The sequence below is a fragment of the Equus przewalskii genome, chromosome 18 (genome assembly GCF_037783145.1).
Source record: "Equus przewalskii isolate Varuska chromosome 18, EquPr2, whole genome shotgun sequence".
NCBI lineage: Eukaryota > Metazoa > Chordata > Mammalia > Perissodactyla > Equidae > Equus > Equus przewalskii.
Window position 1 is genome coordinate 20240241 of NC_091848.1, and position 21908 is coordinate 20262148.

The following is a 21908-nucleotide window of genomic DNA, read 5'->3' on the forward strand; positions in this document are numbered from 1 at the left end:
AACCATTCCAGACAAGGACACTGCAAAGAAAGAAAATTACAGGGCAATATCCCTGATGAACATAGATGGAAAAATCCTCAACAAAATGTCAGCAAGCCAAATTCAACAACACATTAAAAGGATCATATACCCTGATCAAGTAGGATTTATTCCATGGAATGCAAGGATGGTTGAACATTTGCAAATCAATCAAGATGACACACCACATTAGTAAAATGAAAGACAGAGGCCGGCCCTGTGGCTGAGTGATTAAGTTCATGTGCTCTGCTTTGTTGCCCAGGGTTTTGCTGGTTCAGATCCTGGGCACAGACCTAGCACCACTCCTCTAGCCATGCTGAGGCGGCGTCCCACAAAGCAGAACTAGAAGGACCTACAGCTAGAATATACAACTATGTACTGGGGGGCTTTGGGGAGAAGAAGAAGAAAAAAACAGATTGGCGACAGATGTTAGCTCAGGGCCGATCTTTTTAAAAAAAATGAAGATAAAAATCATATGATCATCTTGACAAATGCAGAAAAAGGATCTGACAAAATTCAACATCCATTTATGATAAAAACTCTCAACAAAGTGGGTATATGAGGAACGTACCTCATCATAATAAAGGCCACACGTTACAAGCCCACAGCTAACATCACACTCAATGGTGAAAAGTTGAAAGCTTTTCCTCCAAGATCAAGAACAAGACAAGGATGCCCACTCTCACCATTTTGATTCAACATAGTATTGGAAGCCCTAGCCAGAGCAATTAGGCAAGAAAAATAAATAAAAGACATCTAGGGGCCGGCCTGGTGGCACAGCGCTTAAGTTTGCACATTCCGTTTTGGCAGCCTGGGGTTCACTGGTTCGGATCCTGGGTGCAGACATGGCACTGCTTGGCAAGCCATGCTGTGGCAGGCGTCCCACATATAAAGTAGAGGAAGATTGGCACGGATGTTAGCTCAGAGCCAGTCTTCCTCAGCAAAAAGAGGAGGATTGGCAGCAGATGTTAGCTCAGGGCTAATCTTCCTCAAAAAATAAATAAATAAATAAAAGGCATCTAAATTAGAAAGGAAGGAATAAAACTATCACTATTTGCAGAGGACATGATATTATATATATAGAAAACCCCAAAGACTCCACTGTTAGAACTAATAAATGAATTCAGTAAAGTTCCAGGATACAAAATCAACATATAGAAATCTGTTGTGTTTCTATATACTAATAAAGAACTATGAGAAAGAGAAATTAAGAAAACAATCCCATTTACAATTCCATCAAAAAGAATAAAACACCTAGGAAAAAATTTAACCAAGTAGGTGAAAGACCTGTATGCTGAAAACTATATGACATTGATGAAAGAAATTGAAGATGACACAAATAAATGGAAAGATATTCCATGTTCATGGTTTGGAAGACTTACTATTGTCTAAATATCCATAGTGCTCAAAGCAATCTACAGATTCAATGCAATCGCTATCAAAATTCCAATGGCATTTTTCACAGAAATAGAGAAATCCTAAAATTTCTAAGGAATCACAAAAGACCCTAAATAGTCAAGGCAACCTTGAGAGAAGAAGAAAGCTGGAGGCATCATGCTCTCTGATTTCAAACTATATTACAAAGCTATAGTATTCAAAACAGTATGGCATTGGCATAAAAACAGACACATAGATCAATGGAACAGAACAGAGAGCCAAGAAATAAACCCATGCACATATGGTCAATTAACCTACAACAAAGAAGCCAAGAATACACAATGGGGAAAGGACAGTATCTTCAACTAACAGTGTTGGGAAAACTGGACAGCCACAAGCAAAAGAATGAAACTGGACCACTATCTTAACACCATACACAAAAATTAACTCAAAATGCATTAGGGACTTGAATATAAGACCTGAAACCATAAAATTCCTGCAAGAAAATATAGGTGGTAAGCTCCTTGATATTGGTCTTGGTGATGGTATTTTGGATTTGACACCAAAAGCAAAGACAAGAAAAGCAAAAATAAATAAGTGGGAACTACATCAAACTAAAAAGCTTCTGTACAGCAAAGGAAAACATCAACAAAATGAGAAGGCAACCTGCTGAATGGGACAGAATATTTGCAAATCACATATTTGATAAAGGGTTAATGTCAAAAATATATAAAGAACTCATACAACTCAAAAGCAGAAAAACAAACAATTCAATTAAAAAACGGGCAGAGGATCCGAATAGACATTTTTCCAAACACACAGAGATAGACAACAGGTACACGAAAAGATGCTCAACATCACTAATCATCAGAGAAATGCAAATCAAAACCACACTGAGATATCACCTCACCCCTGTTAGAATGGCTGTTATCAAAAAGAAGAGAGATAAGTGTTGGGAGGATATGGAGAAAGAGAACCCTTGTGCACTGTTGGGAGGAATGAAATTGGTGCAGCCACTACGGAGAACATTACAGAGCTTCCTCAAAAAATTAAAAATAGAACTACTATGTGATCTAGCAATTCCACTTCTGGATATTTATGTGAAAAAAACAAAAATGCTAACTTGAAAAGACATCAGCACCCTCATATTCATGGAGCATTATTTACAATAGTCAAGATATGGAAATAATCTAAGTGCCCATTAACAGATGAATGGACAAAGAAAATGTGGTATACACATATATATACATTGAAATATTATTCAGCTGTAAGTAAGAATGAAATCTTGCCATTTTGCAAAAACATGGATGGACCTTGAGGACATTGTGCTAAGTGAAATAAGTCAGACAGAGAAAGCCAAATACCATATGATCTCACTTATGTGTGGAATCTACAAAGAAACAGCAAGCTCACAGATATACAGAACAAATCAAACAAACAAAGAAAAATGAAATGGGCATGTGACCACGTGCTTGGCCAATCAGTCAGTCCTGCTCAGCATCTGGAACAAGTGACACAAAGTAGAGATGGTGGAGAAGCCATTCTGGTGGTGGCAGTGACCTCTAACTCAGAGATTAGCTATGAAGCCTTCTCTGATGATCCCAGGCAAAATAAATCCTTCCTTTGTTTTGACAGCTTTGTTCAGACACCTAAGGTATCAACTGACAGTTCTTATTCACATCTAAATCATTAACTTCCTTGAATTTCTGGCCATAAGACTGGTTATGATTTCAATCCGCCCAGAATCAACATTTTTCTGGGGAATTTTCTTCACCTCGTTTTTCCTGCTCCTCTCCTCTCTTTTCTTGCAATATCCTTGTGTAGATCCTATGCTTGTTCCTTTTTTCTCATTCTTCACTTTTAAATTAGATGAGTTCTTCCGAAAAAGCTACTGCAAGAGGTTCATACTGGGGAGGGCCAGAGCAGTGTTCCAAGTTATTAGGGATTCTCCCTGCTTCGTGCTGAAGTTCTTCATTTATATAAGTTGTTTTAGTCCTTACTTTTCCCTGCGAAATGAAGCAGGCAGTGCCAGGCACACGAAACTCAGTCTCCTTCCTTCAAGCTGCTCACCAAGAGGCTTCCTAAAAGATGCTATGTCTATATCCTTTCATTTGCATCTCTGCCTTCCTTGGGATGTTCTTCAATCCAAGGAAGCATCGTTTTCACTGTTCCAAAGAAAGCATTCTTGCTGTTGTCCCTGAGGGAGTGTGACCTACTCTGTTTGAGACTTAAAGCTGCAGAAACCCTCTCTCAAGCCTTCCCACACCCTGCTGCATCGCTCCAGTTGACAGCTCTTCCCCACCCTACAATGGTTTGATGTTCTAAGTGTCTTTCACCTTTGTTAAAGACGGAGCTTGTACTTATTTCTTATGCTCTTTACTGTTTTGAGCTGATTTCCAAGAGTAAAAGATGACAGATGTCGTCATTATGCCACTAATAATTTTTAATGTTTTTCTACGGTCTAATGTTTTCAACATTAATATTTTTCTAGGATATCACAAAGTGATACTATCTGCCTCATCATATTGCACCAAAAATCAAACTACGATCCAGGCGTGTGAATAAGAAGAGAATTATGTTTGTCTTTTAGCAGGGATTACATATATTAACTTCTTAGGGACACAGAGGTCATTAGTCCACACAGGTATTTATTAGCAATGATTTTTGGAGAGTTCTTTAGAGGCATGATAAAAAACAAACTGACCCATTTCTAACCTTATAAATTATTTACTATATGTAGACTGACAAACTAGTGAACAAATTTTGTTCATTGCTAGTACTACATAAAAGTGTTCAAATTTCAAAATGAAAAAGTTTGCTCTCACCTGGATCTGATTCCGCAGTTGTTCGGCTTCCTGCCTCAACTGTTCCAGTTCACTCATCTTTTAAATTTGTTTATCGCAGAAGTTAACAAATGAAAGCAACTATTAAAAAATAGAGAGAGAGAGAGAAAGATTCAGTTCTCCATTTATATATTAATCATTAATCTACTTTAAAAATACTGACATACAACTTCTTTCTGGTCCTTCTGAAACTCAAATGAAATAGTCAATTATTACTAGAACTTAAAATTTCTTAGTAAATATAGATCTAGATTATTTGCTGAAGGATTTTATGGAGGAATATGATCAGAGGATGGAAGAGAAATCTCGAGTTGTCGTATTCAAGACTAAACTATAGAGAATTAGTACTAGAATGGGGTCCGGTGAGAAATACAACAGTTCAGAGGGCACCAATAGACATCCCCACTTAGATGTCTAATAGGCACCTCAAACAATACTTCAAAATTGAGCTCCAGCCCAGCCCCAGGTCTTCCCCATCTCAGTAAATGGCAATTCCATTCTTCCAATTGTTTAAGCCAAAAACCTAGTCATCCTTAACTTCTCCATTTCTTTCACACCCTACATCCAATCCATCAGCAAAGCATGTCAGTTATTCCTTCAAAAAAAGATCCAGGATTTGACCAACTCTGATTATGTCTACTTTGACTCCCTTGGTCCAAGCCACCGTCATCTCTCACCTAGTCTCCTTTCTACTGCCCTTGACCACTCTCCAGTCTATTCTAAATAGAGGAGCTAGTGATCCTTTTAAAACACAAGTTGCTCTTCTGCTTTAAATCCTACAATGGTTTTCCAGCCCACTCAGAGGAAAGCCGAACTCTTTATCTTGACCTAAAGGGCCCTACACAATCTCTTATACAACCCACTCCCCACCCACCCCCGCGACCTCCTCATCCATCACTCTCTCTCACTCTCTCTGCTCCAACCACTCAAAAGCTTTCTTAATGTTCCTTGAACACAGTAAGTAGACTCCAGCCTCAGTGTTGTAGGGGAGGAAGACAAATCCTCTACCCTCTGGGTCCTTCTCGCTGGGCTACGAATTAAATTCACATGAGACAGAATAACAGGAGAAAATCAAACAAAGCTTTATAACATGTATACATGGGAGACACTCAGGAAACCTGAGCAACTTGCCAAAATGGCAGAGGTTCTCATCTTAAATATCATCTTCAGCTAACGACAAAGGAGGATGTTGGGGGTGGGTAGAGTCAGTTATGGGAGATTACCAGAAAAGTACAGTAAACAAGAGTCAGGTTATTATGCAGATTTAAGTCCTTGCCTTCCACACTGATAAGACTTTCTAGAGATAAGGTCATCCCCCCTTCTTCCTGGTACAGAGAGGGAGACACCTTTATAGATGGAGATTTCCCTTACGAATGTGAATGTCTCTTACAAAGGGTAACTTCTACTTTTCAGAGCTTCTCCCAAGTCTGCAGTTTTTAAAAGTAACCAGTACAAAATAATCCTCATGCCAAAGAGACACATTTTGGGGTGGCCAATTCTGATCCCCTACCCACCCCCGGCCCCGTGTCTTTACATTTGCTCTTTCCTCTTCCTGAAACACTCTTACCCTTGATATTTTTATTGCTTGTTCCCTTACTTCTGCTCAAAAGGTACCTCCTCAGAGGCACCTTTGCTGATAGCACATATGCACCCACCTAGGCCCCCTTACCCTGTGTCTCTGTCAGGTCCCTATCAGACTCAACACTATCTAGCGTGTATTTGCTTATTTGTTGTCTGTTTCCTCCTAGTAGCATGTAAGCTCCTTAAGGCAGGAATGTTGTTTGCTTTATTCTTTGCTATATTCCTACCTAGCACCTCAGATACTTTTCTTCTCCAGTAAATAAACTAACCTGAAATAGCTTAAGAAATAAAGGAAAATTTGTTCTAAGGATTTAGGATGGATCACAGAACCAAAAGGCAGGAATATTACCACCTCAGGAAGAGACCAGAGGCTGAAAACTGGTAGGATTCTTTCTCTACCTGTCCTGTTCTTCTCTTCATATCTTTGTTTTTCCTCTTTCTACAGAACAATGTTCTCTGCTTCTCTAAGCACAAGACTCAGTTTATTTCTCCTCAGGTCAAGATTAGAGCTCAAGATGACTATCTCAACTCCAAATTCCCAGAAGAGAGAATTTGTTTCTGGAATCTATCCTTCATTCACTTCAACTATAGTACAAATATCTGTTTATTCTTTCAGGATTAACTTAAAATTTATTTTGTCAAGTTAAAAAATAAATCCATTGAGGGTCCAGTCCCATGGCTGAGTGCTTAAAATTCTGCATGCTCCGCTTCAGCAGCTTGGGGTTTGCGGGTTCAGATCCCGGGTGTGGATCTACTCCACTCATCAGCCACGCTGTGGAGGCATCCCACATACAAAGTAGAGGAAGACTGGCATGGATGTTTGCCCTTGCTGGACCATACCCAAGATATCCTTGCCCCCAAATCCTAGAAACTCTGATTGATTTTGATGCCTCTTCATTTTCAGGGTTCTAAAAAATCCTAGGCAAGCAGGAACTGGTCTAAGACTTTCCTATTGAGCTGTTAATGTACTAAAAGGCAGCATCAAGGTGCCCTAAAGGGCCTCAGAAATTTTAAGGCATTCAAAACCACCTCTTGCCTCCCCTCTTTTGTCTTTCCACCCCCAAAGCCACCCACATACAAGTGACCCACTAAAGAAGAGCTTTCTAGCAAGAGTTCCTCAGGAGAGACTATGATCTATAGCAAATGAAGGAGATTTTCCAGCCCGGTTGCCCAAAAGGATGGAGGTACTATGAGTAAAAATGGCAAGCAAAGAGAAAGCAGTTCCCTCATTACCACCACTCTGTGGATGGCGAACTGTTGGGAGAAGCCATGGGCCCTGAGCGTTCCTGCACATTTTTGTTGAGTGTGCCTAGAATACAAGGCCCTAGTCACTTTTACCTGAGCCATTTTTCAGGGCTGTATTTGGAGTAAGCAACCTTGAGGGATAAGACAATGTCTCCCCTCCAAGACAAAGAGCAGAATGGCTTCCACTTACTATAAAAATGCTAAGTTCCCCAAGCTCAGTGTTTCTGGGCTGTGACACAAACTCAGTGCATGTGCAGCATCCATCCAGACCCACCTGAATCACCCCCATGGGAAGTGAGGAGCATGAGGAATCAACACAAACTAACATAAGGCCATGCTACTTGCTGGCTGTGCTGGAAGTAATAAAGTACTTGGTCTCTGACCAAGGAGTCTCATGTTTTCTGCCAGCATCCATGAAACGGTAACAGACTAATTCATTGGCTTGTAAGTAGGTAAAATCCTAGACTCTTCACAGTCATTGACAAGGAAAAGGTTCATAAGATGAGGAGTCCAGTGTGGAATATACTGAGTTTGTGGCACTTCCTTTTTTTTAATTGAGATAATATTGTATAAGTTATCATGTAAGTTAAGTTTGTACAATGTATTGATTTGACATATTTATACATTGCAATATGATTACCACTGAGGGAGGAGTCAGCTAACACCTCAAACACATCACACAATTACCATTTCTTTTTTGTGGAGAGAGCATTTAAGATCCAGTCTCTTCACAACTCTGAAGTATATAATACAGCGTGGTTGACTATAATCACTATTCTGTGCATTAGATGTCCAGAACTTGAATAAGTTGCAAGGTGTACTTCCCTTCTTATACAGATTAGATTCCAGGTCCAGCACTTCAACAACAATTTTGCCAGCACCCTAGTTTCCCTACCCTTCTATTTTGTCACATGTGACGGACAAAAATCACAACCTTGGATGAAGCCAACTACCTACTTTCTTTCGGCCAGCACTCAAGCAACCAAACATTGATGGAAAAAGTCAAACAACAGGGTGTATTAGTGAAGCCGGTACCTGAGGGTTACTGTAAATATTCAGTAAGTACCTGCTCACCCTTCAACCTTTTCCCAACAGAGATACACATGAAAAGAAGTTAGTCTTGTTAATTTGTTGTTTTCTTGTTTAACCTGAGGAGTGACTCAAGGGTCACAAGGATTTATGAGCTTGTTTTGCACAAGTAAAAGAATGCCTTCAAAGAAGTTAGATCACCAGACAAGCAAATTCCAGCTGCAGTTGATGCCCAGAAGTCTAACGGCCCAAGGGCTTACCTGGCATGAAAGAAACACAATTTCCCCTTTGTTTCTCCAAAATTCCTCCCCCTAAGCCCATTAGCTCTATAAAACCCCCTGCTTCCTTCTTTTGTGAAGGCAGATTTGAGAGAACCTATCCTCTGTCTTCTCATTTTGGCCAATTTGAATAAACCTTTCTCCATCTCCAAGCACCTAACATGTCTCCATGATTGGCTTACTGCACATGGGCACATGAATTTGAGATTAAAAGGTTTGCTATCATTAGTTCTACTAGAAATTCATACCACCAATTTCGACTAGGCCCTCAAAACTACCTGGCAACCCTATATGCAGCTTTTTAGTCATCACTTCCATTCTTACTATGAACTATTTCAATTCCTTTGAACTCTTTTCAACCTTTTGACCCTTTCACAATCCCTCTCGCAGCAGATGACCTTGCCTTCTGTATCACAGAGAAAGTACAAGTCATCAGACATGAACTCTTTCAATTTTCCAGGACTAGATATACAGAACTATACAAACATAACTGACTCATCATCTTATCCTCCTTCCCTTCTATTATAATAGAGAGCTAACTTTTCTATCATTTGGGCCAATTCCTCTACCTAAGACTTAAATCCTATCTATCTCCACCTTTTCAGTAATCTTACATTTCTGATTATCCCTTTTCTTCTAGTATATTCAATCTCTCTCTTTTTTTCCTCCATCATTTTAGTCTTTTTATTAAGAAAAATTTCAAACACAGAGAAAGGTATAGAAATTAGTATAATGGACAGTCATAATAATACCCACCATGTAGGTTTACAAATTGTTAATACTGTTGCTATATTTCCTTCATCTTTTTTTGTTTTTGCTGAAGTATTTTAAAGTTGATTACAGACATGAAGACATTTTACTCCTAAATACTTCAGTATACATTTCCAAAAATATTAGGATATTTTTCTACTAAACCATGATACCATTAACAAACCTACCAAAATTAACAATATTATTTAGTAGCTAATACCCAGTCCACCTTCAAATGTCCCCCAGTAATCCACCAATGTCTTTTTACACATCTGATGTGTTCAAATCAGAATCCCATTAAAGACTACATAATGCATTTGGTTATCTCTCTTAAGTCTCTCCATCCAGAAGCATCCACCTCCTGCTTTTTTCCTCCCCTAGGATACTGATTTACTGAAGAAACTGAGCCACTTGTCCTATAGAACATCAGACAGTCTGTTTACTTCATTATGGTATTAACTCGTCTCTCTATCCTCTATACTGCCTATAAACTGGAAGGAAGTTACAGCTATAGGTTAGATGATATTCACATTCAATGCATTTGGCAAAGATACTTCTAGGTAACACTGTGGACTTTGTATTATAGTTCATCAGTATGAACTTAATAATTGTTTATGCTGCTATTAGTGAATCTGAGGTGGGTCAGTGTATTCAGGTGTTAACTGCTTAGTCTATTGTGAAATTATAATTCCTCACTCTCATCCAGCCAACAACAACCTGTGGGGAACCTTACACTTTCAATTGGATCCTTTCCATCAGAGGTTAAACATGCCAAAGTCTCGCCCTTTAAAAAACAAAAAAGACAAAACTCCTTGACTCCGTATTTCACCATCACTTAGTCTTTTTCTATCTTTCATTAAGAACTTTCAAAGAGAGCTGCCTACACACGACCCCATTTCCTCACACGGAATTCTGTATGGTCAAGCCTCGTTCATGTCCAGCTGACTTCAGCTAAGTTAAAGCAGGCCTGCTGGAAAAGGAGGGGGCAGTTATAAGGCAAGGGGCTGTCTGAGAAATGCTGCTCAGCAACAAAATCGGAACACTTGTGATGCTCGAGCCAAATGAAAGGTAGCAAAATACACCACCTCAAAAAAAACGCCTCTTTGGCATAAGGATTATTTTGAGAAAGCAGACACAGGAGAAACTCTGAAAATGAGAAGAGAAGTTACCCCTTTGAAATGGAAATTTACATTTATAGAGGAAATCTCCATTTGTAAGGGTGTCTCCCTCTCAGTATGAGGAAGAGAAGGTTGACTCTAAATCCCAAGAGCATCTTATCAGTGAACAAGCACGACTTAAATCTCCATGACAAGTCTTACCCTTGTTTCCCTTGCTTATTCCTAGTAACTGTCCCTGACTGGATCCCCCCTCACCATCTCCCACCCCCACCCCACACAGACCTTTCTTCTGTCTTCAGCTGAAGATGATATTTAAGCAGGTGGCTTGGGCTACCTCAGGGAGTTACTAATTTTTCCCCGAGCCCATCTCCCATCTATACCTGAGGTACACGTGTTAATAAACTTGTTTGTTTTTCTCTTGTTCATCTTTAATTACACGGGGTCTCAGCTGAGAACTCGGAAGGGTAGAGAGAAAATTATTTTTCCTCCCCTACACAGAAAACAGCAGACTTTCTTTGGATGTCTGAAAAGAAATGTCAAAGCTGCCTTTTCCGCATTTCATATCTGCTGCTAAAAAGAGGAACTAACTCTTCACTCTTTAAAGAAAACTTCTTAATTTCGTCGCTATGGAGAGAGAATATTTTGATTACACAGACTTTCTGTTGATCTTTTCTTCTCGCCCGACAACTGTTGGATTCCTGAAAATACCAATAAAGAGTGCATCTAGCATAGAATAGGTTGCAAACGACTTCCAGACAAGTCTAGAGGCTGACTAGGGTAAAATGAGACAACAAGATAACCCCAGGTGAAACCTAATAGGATAAATCCTAATAAATCATGTTTTGAAGGTGAGGATCTCAAGAAGTGGCCAATCTGTGTATTGACATGGTCTGTGGGTATATAACATGGCTATAAAAGTTTTGAATTCTTGAGAAAGATATTGTCACAGGAGGTATAATTTAGTAAGGACAAGAGCTTTTCACATATTGAGGGGAAACTATTCAGGTTCAAAACTGATTCGTCTTGAACAAAAAAAACAGCTAAAAAGCTGACTTATGGCCTACCAAACATACATTGTACATCTGCTTAACCATTAAAGAATGCACTCTCTTAAGATAAGAATGCATACCTCCCTTCCTACACCCTATTGGTAACCCTCTACTGGTCCCTTTCCTGACATTACCGTCATGTTGCCCTACTAATTTGCAACTGAATACCTCATTGAAATTTTGATGAAAATGTATCCTGGGTGTGTTTAATGTATGTTCTTTGTTCTAAAAAGATATACGACTGTAGTGAACACCACGCTTCTCCAGAACACTTTCTAAGGCCTTCTCAGGTCATAATCCTCACGCGGGCTCAAGTATACTCACCTTATTTGTCTTAACTATACAATGGTTATTGGTTATTTTGCGTCAACATTTCTTGCCATAGTTGCAGCAGGATTTTAGAGAAACCCACTGGACACCATCTGGAATCTACATTGAACCAGCATTCAGTACCAGGAGGGGCCCAGTGAGCCCCCCAGGATAACTGCATTCTTTAGGGGACCATGGTGAGTTCTCCTGAAACCCGGACCTCCTTATTTTAAGTCAACAGTCCAGAGTGTATATGTGCTGTTTCAAACCTTAAGACTAGGTGTCTTAAGGGGGTACCAGTACATACCCTAGGTAAGAGGAACCTAGCGGGTGCACTCCTAGGAAAGAAAAACCTAGGGGGAACTTCCTAGGTCAGGGGAGCCTAGAGGGAACTTTGGGGTGAACTGGGCAGGCTGATCTTTTTTCCTTTTTTTTTTTTTTTAAAGATTGGCACCTGAGCTAACAACTGTTGCCAATCTTCTTTTTCCCCCCTGATTTTTCTCCCCAAATCCCCCCAGTACATAGTAGCATATTTTTTAATTATGGGTCCTTGTAGTTGTGGCATGTGGGCCGCCACCTCAGCATGGCCTGATGAGTGGTGCCATGTCCATGCCCAGGATTCAAACTGGTGAAACCCTGGGCTGCCAAAGCGGAGTCTGCGAACTTAACCACTTGGCCATGGGGCTGGCCCCCAGGCTGACCTTTTTAATTTGGCTTTAAATTGGAAAGAACTGTGTTTATAAAGCCTGAACAAACTGCTTCATAGAGAAATGAGAGACTGAATGTGTTCAGCTCCGAAGAAAAGGGACATTGCTCCTCCCGGCCAAAAGGTGTTCTCAGGTAACTGAGAACCTTAGCAGGAGTGTTGGAGGATCAAATGCCTCCACTGTCATTCACATTAATTAATTAAAGGCTTGTTTGGGGAAGCCCACATGAGGGTTTGTCATCCAAGCTCCAAGCCCCCATGGCAGTTTTAGGCTGCCAGTGGGAGACAGTGAGGCATACAAGAATGTTTACAACCTCTCTTTAGGGAGTAACCCTCACAAGCAGCACACTTCTGACCCACTACGCTGTCCTTAGGAATTGTTCAGACTTTATAGCAAAACGAAATTACAAGAAAAGTGGGAAATCAAGATTCTAAAAGCCAGCCAGTCCCAAAATGGGCAGCCTCACCTCCAAACTCCAGCTGGCTTCATGCTGTGACTTGCAAGTGCTTAACGAAATAAGGATAGTTGTAATTGGCTGGCAAGATAACCCGGGATAATTTGAAATTACAGTGGCCACTGTGGGGCTCCTTTTTAAGAGCCAGGTAACAGAAATTTTTAAAGAATTGTGCTTGCCAACTTCCAGCACAATTGCTCAAACTAAAGGTTCTGGAAGCTGTAAATATTTACAAAGAACAGCAAAAAATATCTTACTAAGCTTGTTTCATGTCCTGAGGGCTTGGCTTAATAAACACCAGGTTAGAGATCCTGAAATATAGTCAGACATAATGCGGTCACACCCTATTTTGCAGTCAGAGATAGTCAGACAGGAATGTGGGTTGCACTCCATTCAGAGCTAAGGGTCCCACCAAGCTGCTGCCAGCCTCAGGGGGATGACATTGGCCATTAGAGGGAATGTTCCAATTAGATAAGATCATTTAAAAAGCACACTTAAAAAGCAAAAACTTCAACATTCCAAAATAATCTTACTGAAAGTTTTGTTGCAAAAAGCTAATAGAAAATTAAGTTATTAATAGTACTGAAAGGAATATATTAGGCCATGACTTTACAGACACCCCCTTAATCTACTCTCCAAGGTAATGAGACTCTGAGAGACGTTCTGGGAAACTGCTACCCTAAAGATTACTGGAACTGTTCAATACCTCCAGGTAGTTACTGTCTGGCCTGGCTGAAACCGACAAGGTATTTGGAAGGATTTAGCAAGTTAGCATCAGAAATTTGGCCAAACTGGGAGCCGACACTCAGAGCGTGATAGGCATCTTCTTTCCAGGTTTTCTTCCCTATGTTAAAATAAACCTAAGCACCCAAAGGGAAAAAAGCAAATTAGGGTGAAGCAGTTGGACAGGGAGAACAACTGTCCTCAACTTACAAACCCTTGTAAGACTGGAAAAGCACTTCAGATTCCATCCACTTCCTTTATATCAAAAAGGATTACAGCCTCGCCTCTCTGGTAACTGTTTTCTAGCTTATCACCAACTCCTAAAACTGAAGAAAAAGAAAAGGGGGAAAAAGGCCAGAAAAACTGCCACAAGAGCACTCTCGCCCAAAATCTAGCTTCTGTGTCTTCTCCATAATATTAGTAAAAAAACAAATAAATAAAAAGGCTTGAAGCAAAATTTGGATTCATAGCTAGGGAGCCTCATATTACTGTACCTGATTCATGGCAGTAATTTTAAAATAACTGTGGAGTCTCTATATGTATGTGTGTCTACATGTATGCTACATGTGTGTGATATTTTTACCTCTGGATGGTATAATTTCTAAAGAGCTCTATTCTACTGACTTAAAGTAAGTGCTTACAAAAAATTTTTCTAAACGCAATGAATCCAAATGTCTTTCCAAGTTAACATGACATGAAATAATCTTTGGTAAATAAAAGCTTGTCTAAGTTTGTTGGTTTGATTAAAATAGACATGTCCTTAAAATTATCAGCATTGGATGTGATGCAGACATGCAGCTTTTATTCTAAGTTTATTGGTCAAATAAGCTGATGTTATCTCTATTACAAAACTGGTTAACAAAAATAATAACTTAAAATGATGGCTAATTTCTTTCTAATGTCTCATGAAGTTTTTAGGCAATCTAAATAATTACTGGAAGCAAGCAAACTAAACAGATAAGAAACAGATGAAAGTGCTGGGTGAACTTCTAACAATAATTATGTGTTATGGTGTATATGCTTAAACTGAGTTCCAAATCTCTTTGGCAACTTGAAACTTTGAAGTTTTGCTAGGTTAATTTAATTCATTAAATATCTAGATTGTCCCTAAATAAGATAGAATATTAGACATTAATTACTAAATATAAGTTTGTCTACTTTTGGCTTCTTATTACAGAAAAACTAAAAGGTGTTTTGAGTCTATTGGTAAACATGTCTTGGACTTTATTGAAAGGTTGTACTATGAAGTAGCATGTTTCTACAAATTATAAAAGGTATTTATAACTTGCCAAGCCACAGAATGCTAATGTAAAAGACAGTTCATAATTGCTTGCTTTTTGTTTTCACTAAGGTGTGTAAGGGTTAAAATTCTAATTATATATGTAATTAAAGCTACTAAAAATTAATAAGGAAAACATCTTTGTATTCAAGGAAAGTAAAATGTATGCTTTCAGTAAAGAAGGTAAAAAGAATGGAAATATTTTTGTTTGTTTTGTTAAGAAAAATAAATTTGTCCTAAAGTACTAGAAGGGAAGAAAGCAAGCACGGGACAAATTCTGAATGTAAAAAAGAAAGTGACAGAGGGTTGATGGAAGTAAAACCCTGAGGAGTTTTGTACATGGCCAAGTTGGCTAAGATTGAAAGGAATCTAATTAAGTAAATGACTTTTAATGTAAAAAGTAAGCTGGTACAAGAACTAGAATTTGGCTTTCTCTCTTAAAGGGGATAATTTTCTTAAACTCTCAGTCTGCTCTTGATAAAGAGGTTATAAAAGGTTTTTCTCTATCTTTGAGTAAGTCTACCTAAAGGACAGAAAATCTCTTCTGTTAAAACAATCTCCTATGTTCAAACAGACTGAGGTCTCTTTGTTAAGGTCTTTTTGACTGTTTTAATGTTCTGTTTGCCCTTGACTGTTTTGCTGTCACTTTGTTTGAATGGCTAACTAAGCATTGCTTTAGAGAGACAAGATTAACAGACACTTGATCTTGTCTGACCAAGTGTTTGAAAACCTTTTGATATTTTTGACAAGCTCCTCAAAATTCATACCCTAAATGAAGTCTTTATTTTGACCTCTTCTTTGAGAATTTTCAGGAGGCCCCCGGGACTTCTCAAAGAAATCTGTTCTCTCTTCCTAAAAGGGAGGATACTAATTAGTCTTGTTTGGTAGGCAAAATTGCATGGGAAGCATTGTCAAGCAAATGATGATAACCCTCCTCAGGTTATATTATGTAGGTAAATATTATTCACTATTTTAACCCTGCTACCTTGCTTCCAACATCACAAGGGGAAAAGACCAGGACTGCATTCTATTCTAATTGGTTTACTGATGAGTCTTACTTAAACGATAATCAAGGACATTATCAAGCTGGATATGCTGTCCAGCCTCAAGAATGCCTGCTACTTTCTATTAACTCTCCTAACCCAGCAAAAGGTTTCCCTCTATAGACTCAAGAAATTGCCATGGAAGAAAAGAAACAAAGGTGGCAACAAAAGGGGGAAAATGATACTTTTGGAAACTTTCTCCCACAGTGGCTCATAAAGCTTATACTCATTGTGCTATATGCCCAAAATATAATCTAGGGAGACTATTTCATGAATGACTAGGCCACTTTCCCCCTCTGTAGGAACCCTTTGAGGTATGGCAATTGAACTCTGTCCAAATCCCACCATCTCAAGGATAAATATATCTTGTAATGATCTGTATGTTTTCACATTGGGTTGACGCCTTTCCTTCAGAAGAGCAATGGCTTTAGGTAAATTATTATTGAAAAGGATAATTCCTGTTTGAGGAATTCCTACCAAGTTCCTACACAGTAACTGGGGAACTCATTGCACCAGACAAACAATTAAATCTATTTGCAACATTTGGCTAATAACATAGCATTCCCACTGCATTGGTGGAAAGAACTAACGGCACCATCAAAACTCAACTGGCAAAGTTTTCAGAAGAATTTACTCTCTCATGGCCAAAATCTCTTCCACTAGTGCTCCTTAATCTTAGATCTACACCCTTTTGGTAAACATCAGCTGTCTCCTTTTGAAATAATAGGATGGCCTATGCAATTAGATGAGGAAATATATGAACCAACTTCACTTAAGGGAGCTATTACATTGCTGTCAGGGTCTCATTGAGATGCTTAAAAGAAATGAAAGCTTGTTAGCTGATTCTTTTCACAGAGAGCTCCCAGAACTTAAGGATCATGGACTGTAACCTGGAGAATTTATTTATTGGAAGAGGCATCAAATAAAAGACTCTTTGTAGCCCTGTTGGAAAGGACCATACCAGGTACTTTTAACCAATTCATGTGCTACAGAATCAAAAGGCATAGATTCACAGATTCACACTTCTCGTTTAAAAAAGGCCTCTCCACTTGAGTTGGTTTCAGTTCCTATTCCTGATATCCAATTCCCAACTGACCAAGAAAACTATCTCCAAACCAGGATGAGAAGAAGACAGCGTCTGTTGCAGACAGCTGTCCCAAGATTCTGGACCAGGCCTGTATTCCCAACCTTGTATCTCCTCATGTTAACCTTTGTTATGCTTAAACTGTACACCTATTTCATAATTGTTCCATTCAAGGTTTCAAAATGCTATCATACTTAAAGAAAGTGACTGATTTGGAATAGACTGGTCATGAAGGCCAGGCATTTATCAGGTGGCTCCTAATGGCACTCAATGATTATGTGGAACAAATCTCTGGCCTTGGCTACTGCCTAGATGACTAAAATATTGCACCCTGAGTTTCCCTTGGATGCAGGGAAGGATTCACACTGAGCTAACAATCAGGAATAGCCTTATTAGATAGTGAAATGTCTTTAATAAGAAAGGCTGTCCTTCAAAATAGAATGGCCTTAGATATTCTTACAGCATCCCAAGGTGGTACATACATATATTATTCAAACTGAATGCTGTGCTTTTATACCTGGTGAGTCCTCCAATGTATCAACTCTAATAAAGCACATGAAAAAAGCAGGTGAATGCCTTAAGCGATCCTATACCTGGTCTTGATTTGTTTAGTTGGTTCCCTTGCGGTATTGGCTTCCATTTGCAACCTGGATTGCAATTCCTATTTCTATCACTCCTTGGAATTCTTGCATTAGTCATAATGTTCAAACTAATTTACTGTTTTCTCAGTGTTGTAAGATGGCATGCAAACTAAGTTAATGATTGCTCATCAACTTGAGAAGGTTGATCGATCCTTCAACTCTGGACAAATACCCTTTTCCTATTAAGGCTAAGCCTAAGAATTCATTTTTAAGCTAATCATCTCAAGTATTGGATTACCTGTTCTATAGCTGTTATAAACAATGTAACTACAGGATGTCATGTAAAAGCACATGTGCAACATTTGAAACACTTCCCCTGTTAATATATACCTCTATGCTTGTCCACTATATCTGACTATTTCCCCCCCAGCGTGGATAACTGGGCAAATCAAGGAAATAAAAGTCTAGCACAGAAGGACATGATGGACCCAGGGCAGAAAGCAACCACCTTGGCACCGAGGGACAATATTTTGATCAGCAATGCTTTCTATCGAAAGATTATTGATCAAAAGGGGAAATTACAAGAGATTTTCACAGATTGAGGTATATGGGGTAAGTATTCAGATTCAAAACTGATTTGGTTTGGACTAAAAAGGGTGACTTGTGGCCTATCACACATACACTGTACATCTGCTTAACCATTAAAGAAGGTACTCTTGGAGCTGGTCCTACGGCCCAGTGGTTAAGTTCACGCACCCTGCTTCGGCGGCCCAGGGTTTTGACAGTTCAGATCCTGGGCGCGGACATGGCACCGCTCATCAAGCCATGCTGAGGTGGCGTCCCACATGCCACAACTAGAAGGACCTACAAGGAGAATATACAACTAGGTACTGGCAGGCTTTGGGAAGAAGAAGAAAAAAGAATGCACTCTTAAGATAAGAATGCAGACTTCCCCTCCTATGCCCGACTGGTAACACCCAGATTAGTCAGTTTCCTGACATCACAATCATGTTGACTGCTAATTTGCAACCGAATACCTATGTATCCTGGGTGTGTTTAATGTATGTTCTTTGTTCTAAAAAGATATGACTGTACTGAAAACCATGCTTCTCTGGAATGCTTTCTAAGGCCTTCCTGGGTTATAATCCTCCCTCTGGCTCAAGTAAACTCACCTTATTTCTCTTACCTGTAGGACAGTTATTGTTTATTTTGCATCAACAGTAAGTAGCTCCCTCAAACTATACACCTAAAAGCAAGTTCAAATTCAGAAGTGAAGTCCTCTAGGGGCACTTATTCTGACTGGCAGAAAACAAGTCACCTAACTACTTGTCCTCCTGCAGTTCCTTGACGTCTATGCTCAATAAAGCACAGAAATCAGGGAAGTGGCAAAATGTTATACAACTTTGTGAGTTCAGCATGAGGAAAAGAAAAATATGGAAAATACAGCAGAAGAAAGAAAACCAGTAAGATGAATAGTCACCCACGACTGAAGAGATCCTCTACTGGGTATAGCCAGGCAGAGTAACTGGAGTATCAATTAACTCAGTCTTCTTTATTGAAAGTTTAAAATAATCAAGATCCAAACCTGAGAAGTGAGGAAACCAAAAAATATTCTCTCACTGCTCAGACTTTCTCTGAATTAATGACCCCAAAGCAAGTGATTATAGACATAAATAAAAGTTTTCCATCTACACTGGTTATATGCATAATAGGAAATTGAGTGGGGCTTCTAAGGACTCAGATCTGGTGAATGGCCCCAAACCTGAAGACAAAGAGGCATCAAGCAAGCTACCTTTTTAAAAAGCTTCCAACATATGGGAGCAGATTCATCCCCAAGGCTTACCAAACAGCCCAGTGGTGTGCTGGACACCGCACACACACTCACACAGCTGTGGATGAGTTTTACAATTATCCCTATATACAAGAAGACTGAGGAGAGGAGAGAAGGCCAGCTCCAACAGCTAGCCTCTTCAGATGTGTAAGTACAGTGTACTCACGATGAGAAGAGAGTCTCTCCTCTATCCCAAAGAGAGAGAAAGAAAAAAAGAAAAAACAAAAATCAAGCCACAAATTGGGAAAAGATAGCTGCAGGCTAAAATTCAACTAAAGCATCTAGAATTTAAAAGCAATTCCTCCAAACTAATAATAAAAAAGACTGATGATCTCATAGAAACACATTCAAAGATATGAACTGCCAAATCACAACAGGAAAAACTGTAGAGGCCAACATACAAATGAGAAGATACTCAACCTCAGCAATCAGGGAAATGCAAATAAAATGATTGCAGGGAGCCAGCCGAGCGGCATACTGGTTAAGTTCATGAGCTCTGCTTTGGTGGCCCGGGGTTTGTGGCTTTGGATCCTGGGCGTGGACCTATACACTGCTCATCAAGCCATGGGGTCCCACATCCAAAATAGAGGAAGATTGGCACATATGTTAGCTCAGCAACAAGCTTCCTCAAATAAAAAGAGGAGAATTGGCAACAGATGTTAGCTCAGGGCCAATCTTACTCACTATTAGATTGACAAAAGTTTTTTATATCAACCAGGAGTTGGCAAGGTTGTGGGAAAACAGTAACTCATGTTCTGGTGGGACAACTCATTGGGAAGCAACCTGGCAATGCCTAACACAGGTGATGATATGTATCTCTTTCAATCTAATTATTTAATTCCACCCCTGGGTACATAAGCCCTAAAAGCATACGCCTATGAGCTGGGGTCATACAGCACTACTTGTAATAACAATAAATGAGAACACAAATGCCCACCAACAGGAGAACAGATAATTGTACTGTTTTTACAGAATTATTATGCAGCAGAGGACATACATGTATAGACAACATAGATGAATCTGAATAATGATGTTGAGAGAAAAACCAAGTCCCAGAAGACACATACCAGCGTAATAACTCTTTTTAGAAGACACAAAAGCAACTAAAGCTAAATAATATATTGTTTAGGAATTCATACATACGCAATAAAACTTTTGAAGCAAGGGAATGATGAAACAGTACAAGGGAGGAACACACAAGCAGTTGCCAGTAATTGTTAATTTTCAAATTCCTGAGTTGGGTACTTGCTCTATAGGTATTTATATATTATCAACAAGCAACCAAATATAAATATATAAAAGTGAGTCCACATATATGGATCCAAGATAAATATTTTTATAATTAATTCAACCCTTACCTCTGTTAATTAATTAAACCAGGAGGCCATTAGACTGAGGTGGTTCTAATACATTAGCAATACCTACGTAAGCAAACCAAAACCTAAGCCTGTAAACGCCTCAAGGTTAAGAAATCAAAACATAAGGACAACTAGTCACAGCCAACTAGGTTTTCCAAATAAGGCAACCAGGTAAGCTACAGCCAATCAAATGATTTCCTTGATTTGGTTCTTCCTCTCCTCTATAAAACCCTGCTCCTACCTCCCGTGGTGGACCACTCCTCACCACTTCTGGTTTGGCACTGCCTAATCCAAGTCAACTTTTGCTCAAAAAAAGCCACATTTTTAATATGCCTCAGTTATCTTTTAACATACCTAAACTCCACTGGGAACCATAAAATAAGTGGAATGGGATGAACTCAAAATAAGACAAAAAGAAACCAAAGTTTAGACAGGTTAAATAACTTGTCTAAGATTAGAGGCAGGGTTGAGAACTGAACCCAAGCACATACGACTCTAGAACCAGGCTCTCAACCACTTGTCATACCGCCTCTTTTCAAAGAGCATCTCACCAGACCTCTCTGCTGAATCTGACTGCTGATCCTCCCTTCTTGCTCAAACTTTACTCCCATGGCTTTCACAACCCCACACTTTCTAGATCCTCCTTGGACTTCGCTGACTATTCTTTCTCTGTATTTTTGTGGGTTCTTCCCACACCCTCTCCCATTCGTTTCTTAAATATTTATGTTTCCAAGGGTCTATCTTCAGACAGCTTGTTAAGAAACTTCCCTCCTTGGAGGAAGGAAAGACATGGAGGAATACAAGATATGTATGAGCCATCCCTACCTTCCTTTACAAAATAAAAACCATCGGACAGATACAGTGTAATAGGCAAGGAGTCTCACCAATGGTGATTTTCACTCAGCATCAAATTGGAGCTGTTTACCACAATTAATCTGAAGTGATATTGAAACTGCTGACTACAAAGCAATTTTAAATTAATAATTTAACAAATTAGTTTGATATAAGCACAGTGCTCTTTCAATTATAACTTCTTGAGTAAGATATTTTTCAACATGAATATTTGATTCATTTAATACATTTCAAATAACTCTATCATATAGTGAAAGCATTGTAAGTGGAGAAGAAAGGAGTGTATCAGTTATCTTTTAAAAGTTCAGCTGTACCAGTTACAAATATCAAAAAATACCAGGGAGCCATTGTATCCAAGCCAATTACTAAATAAAATGGAAAAAAAATACAGTTGCATAA

At 39.2% G+C, this 21908-nt stretch overlaps 1 protein-coding gene across 5 annotated transcripts in view; it reads right to left on the reverse strand.

The window, feature by feature from the left end:
* GNB4 (G protein subunit beta 4) overlaps positions 1-21908 on the reverse strand; it is a 66500-nt gene that overhangs the window by 30045 nt on the left and 14547 nt on the right. For all 5 annotated transcript variants that reach the window (XR_011529348.1, XM_070583174.1, XM_070583175.1 and 2 more), the window contains one exon: positions 4221-4319. Coding sequence is in view for 4 of the 5 variants with exons in the window: in XM_070583174.1 (XP_070439275.1) it covers positions 4221-4277 (57 nt within the window). In the remaining variant the exon portion in view is untranslated. The remainder of the gene's footprint in view (positions 1-4220; positions 4320-21908) is intronic.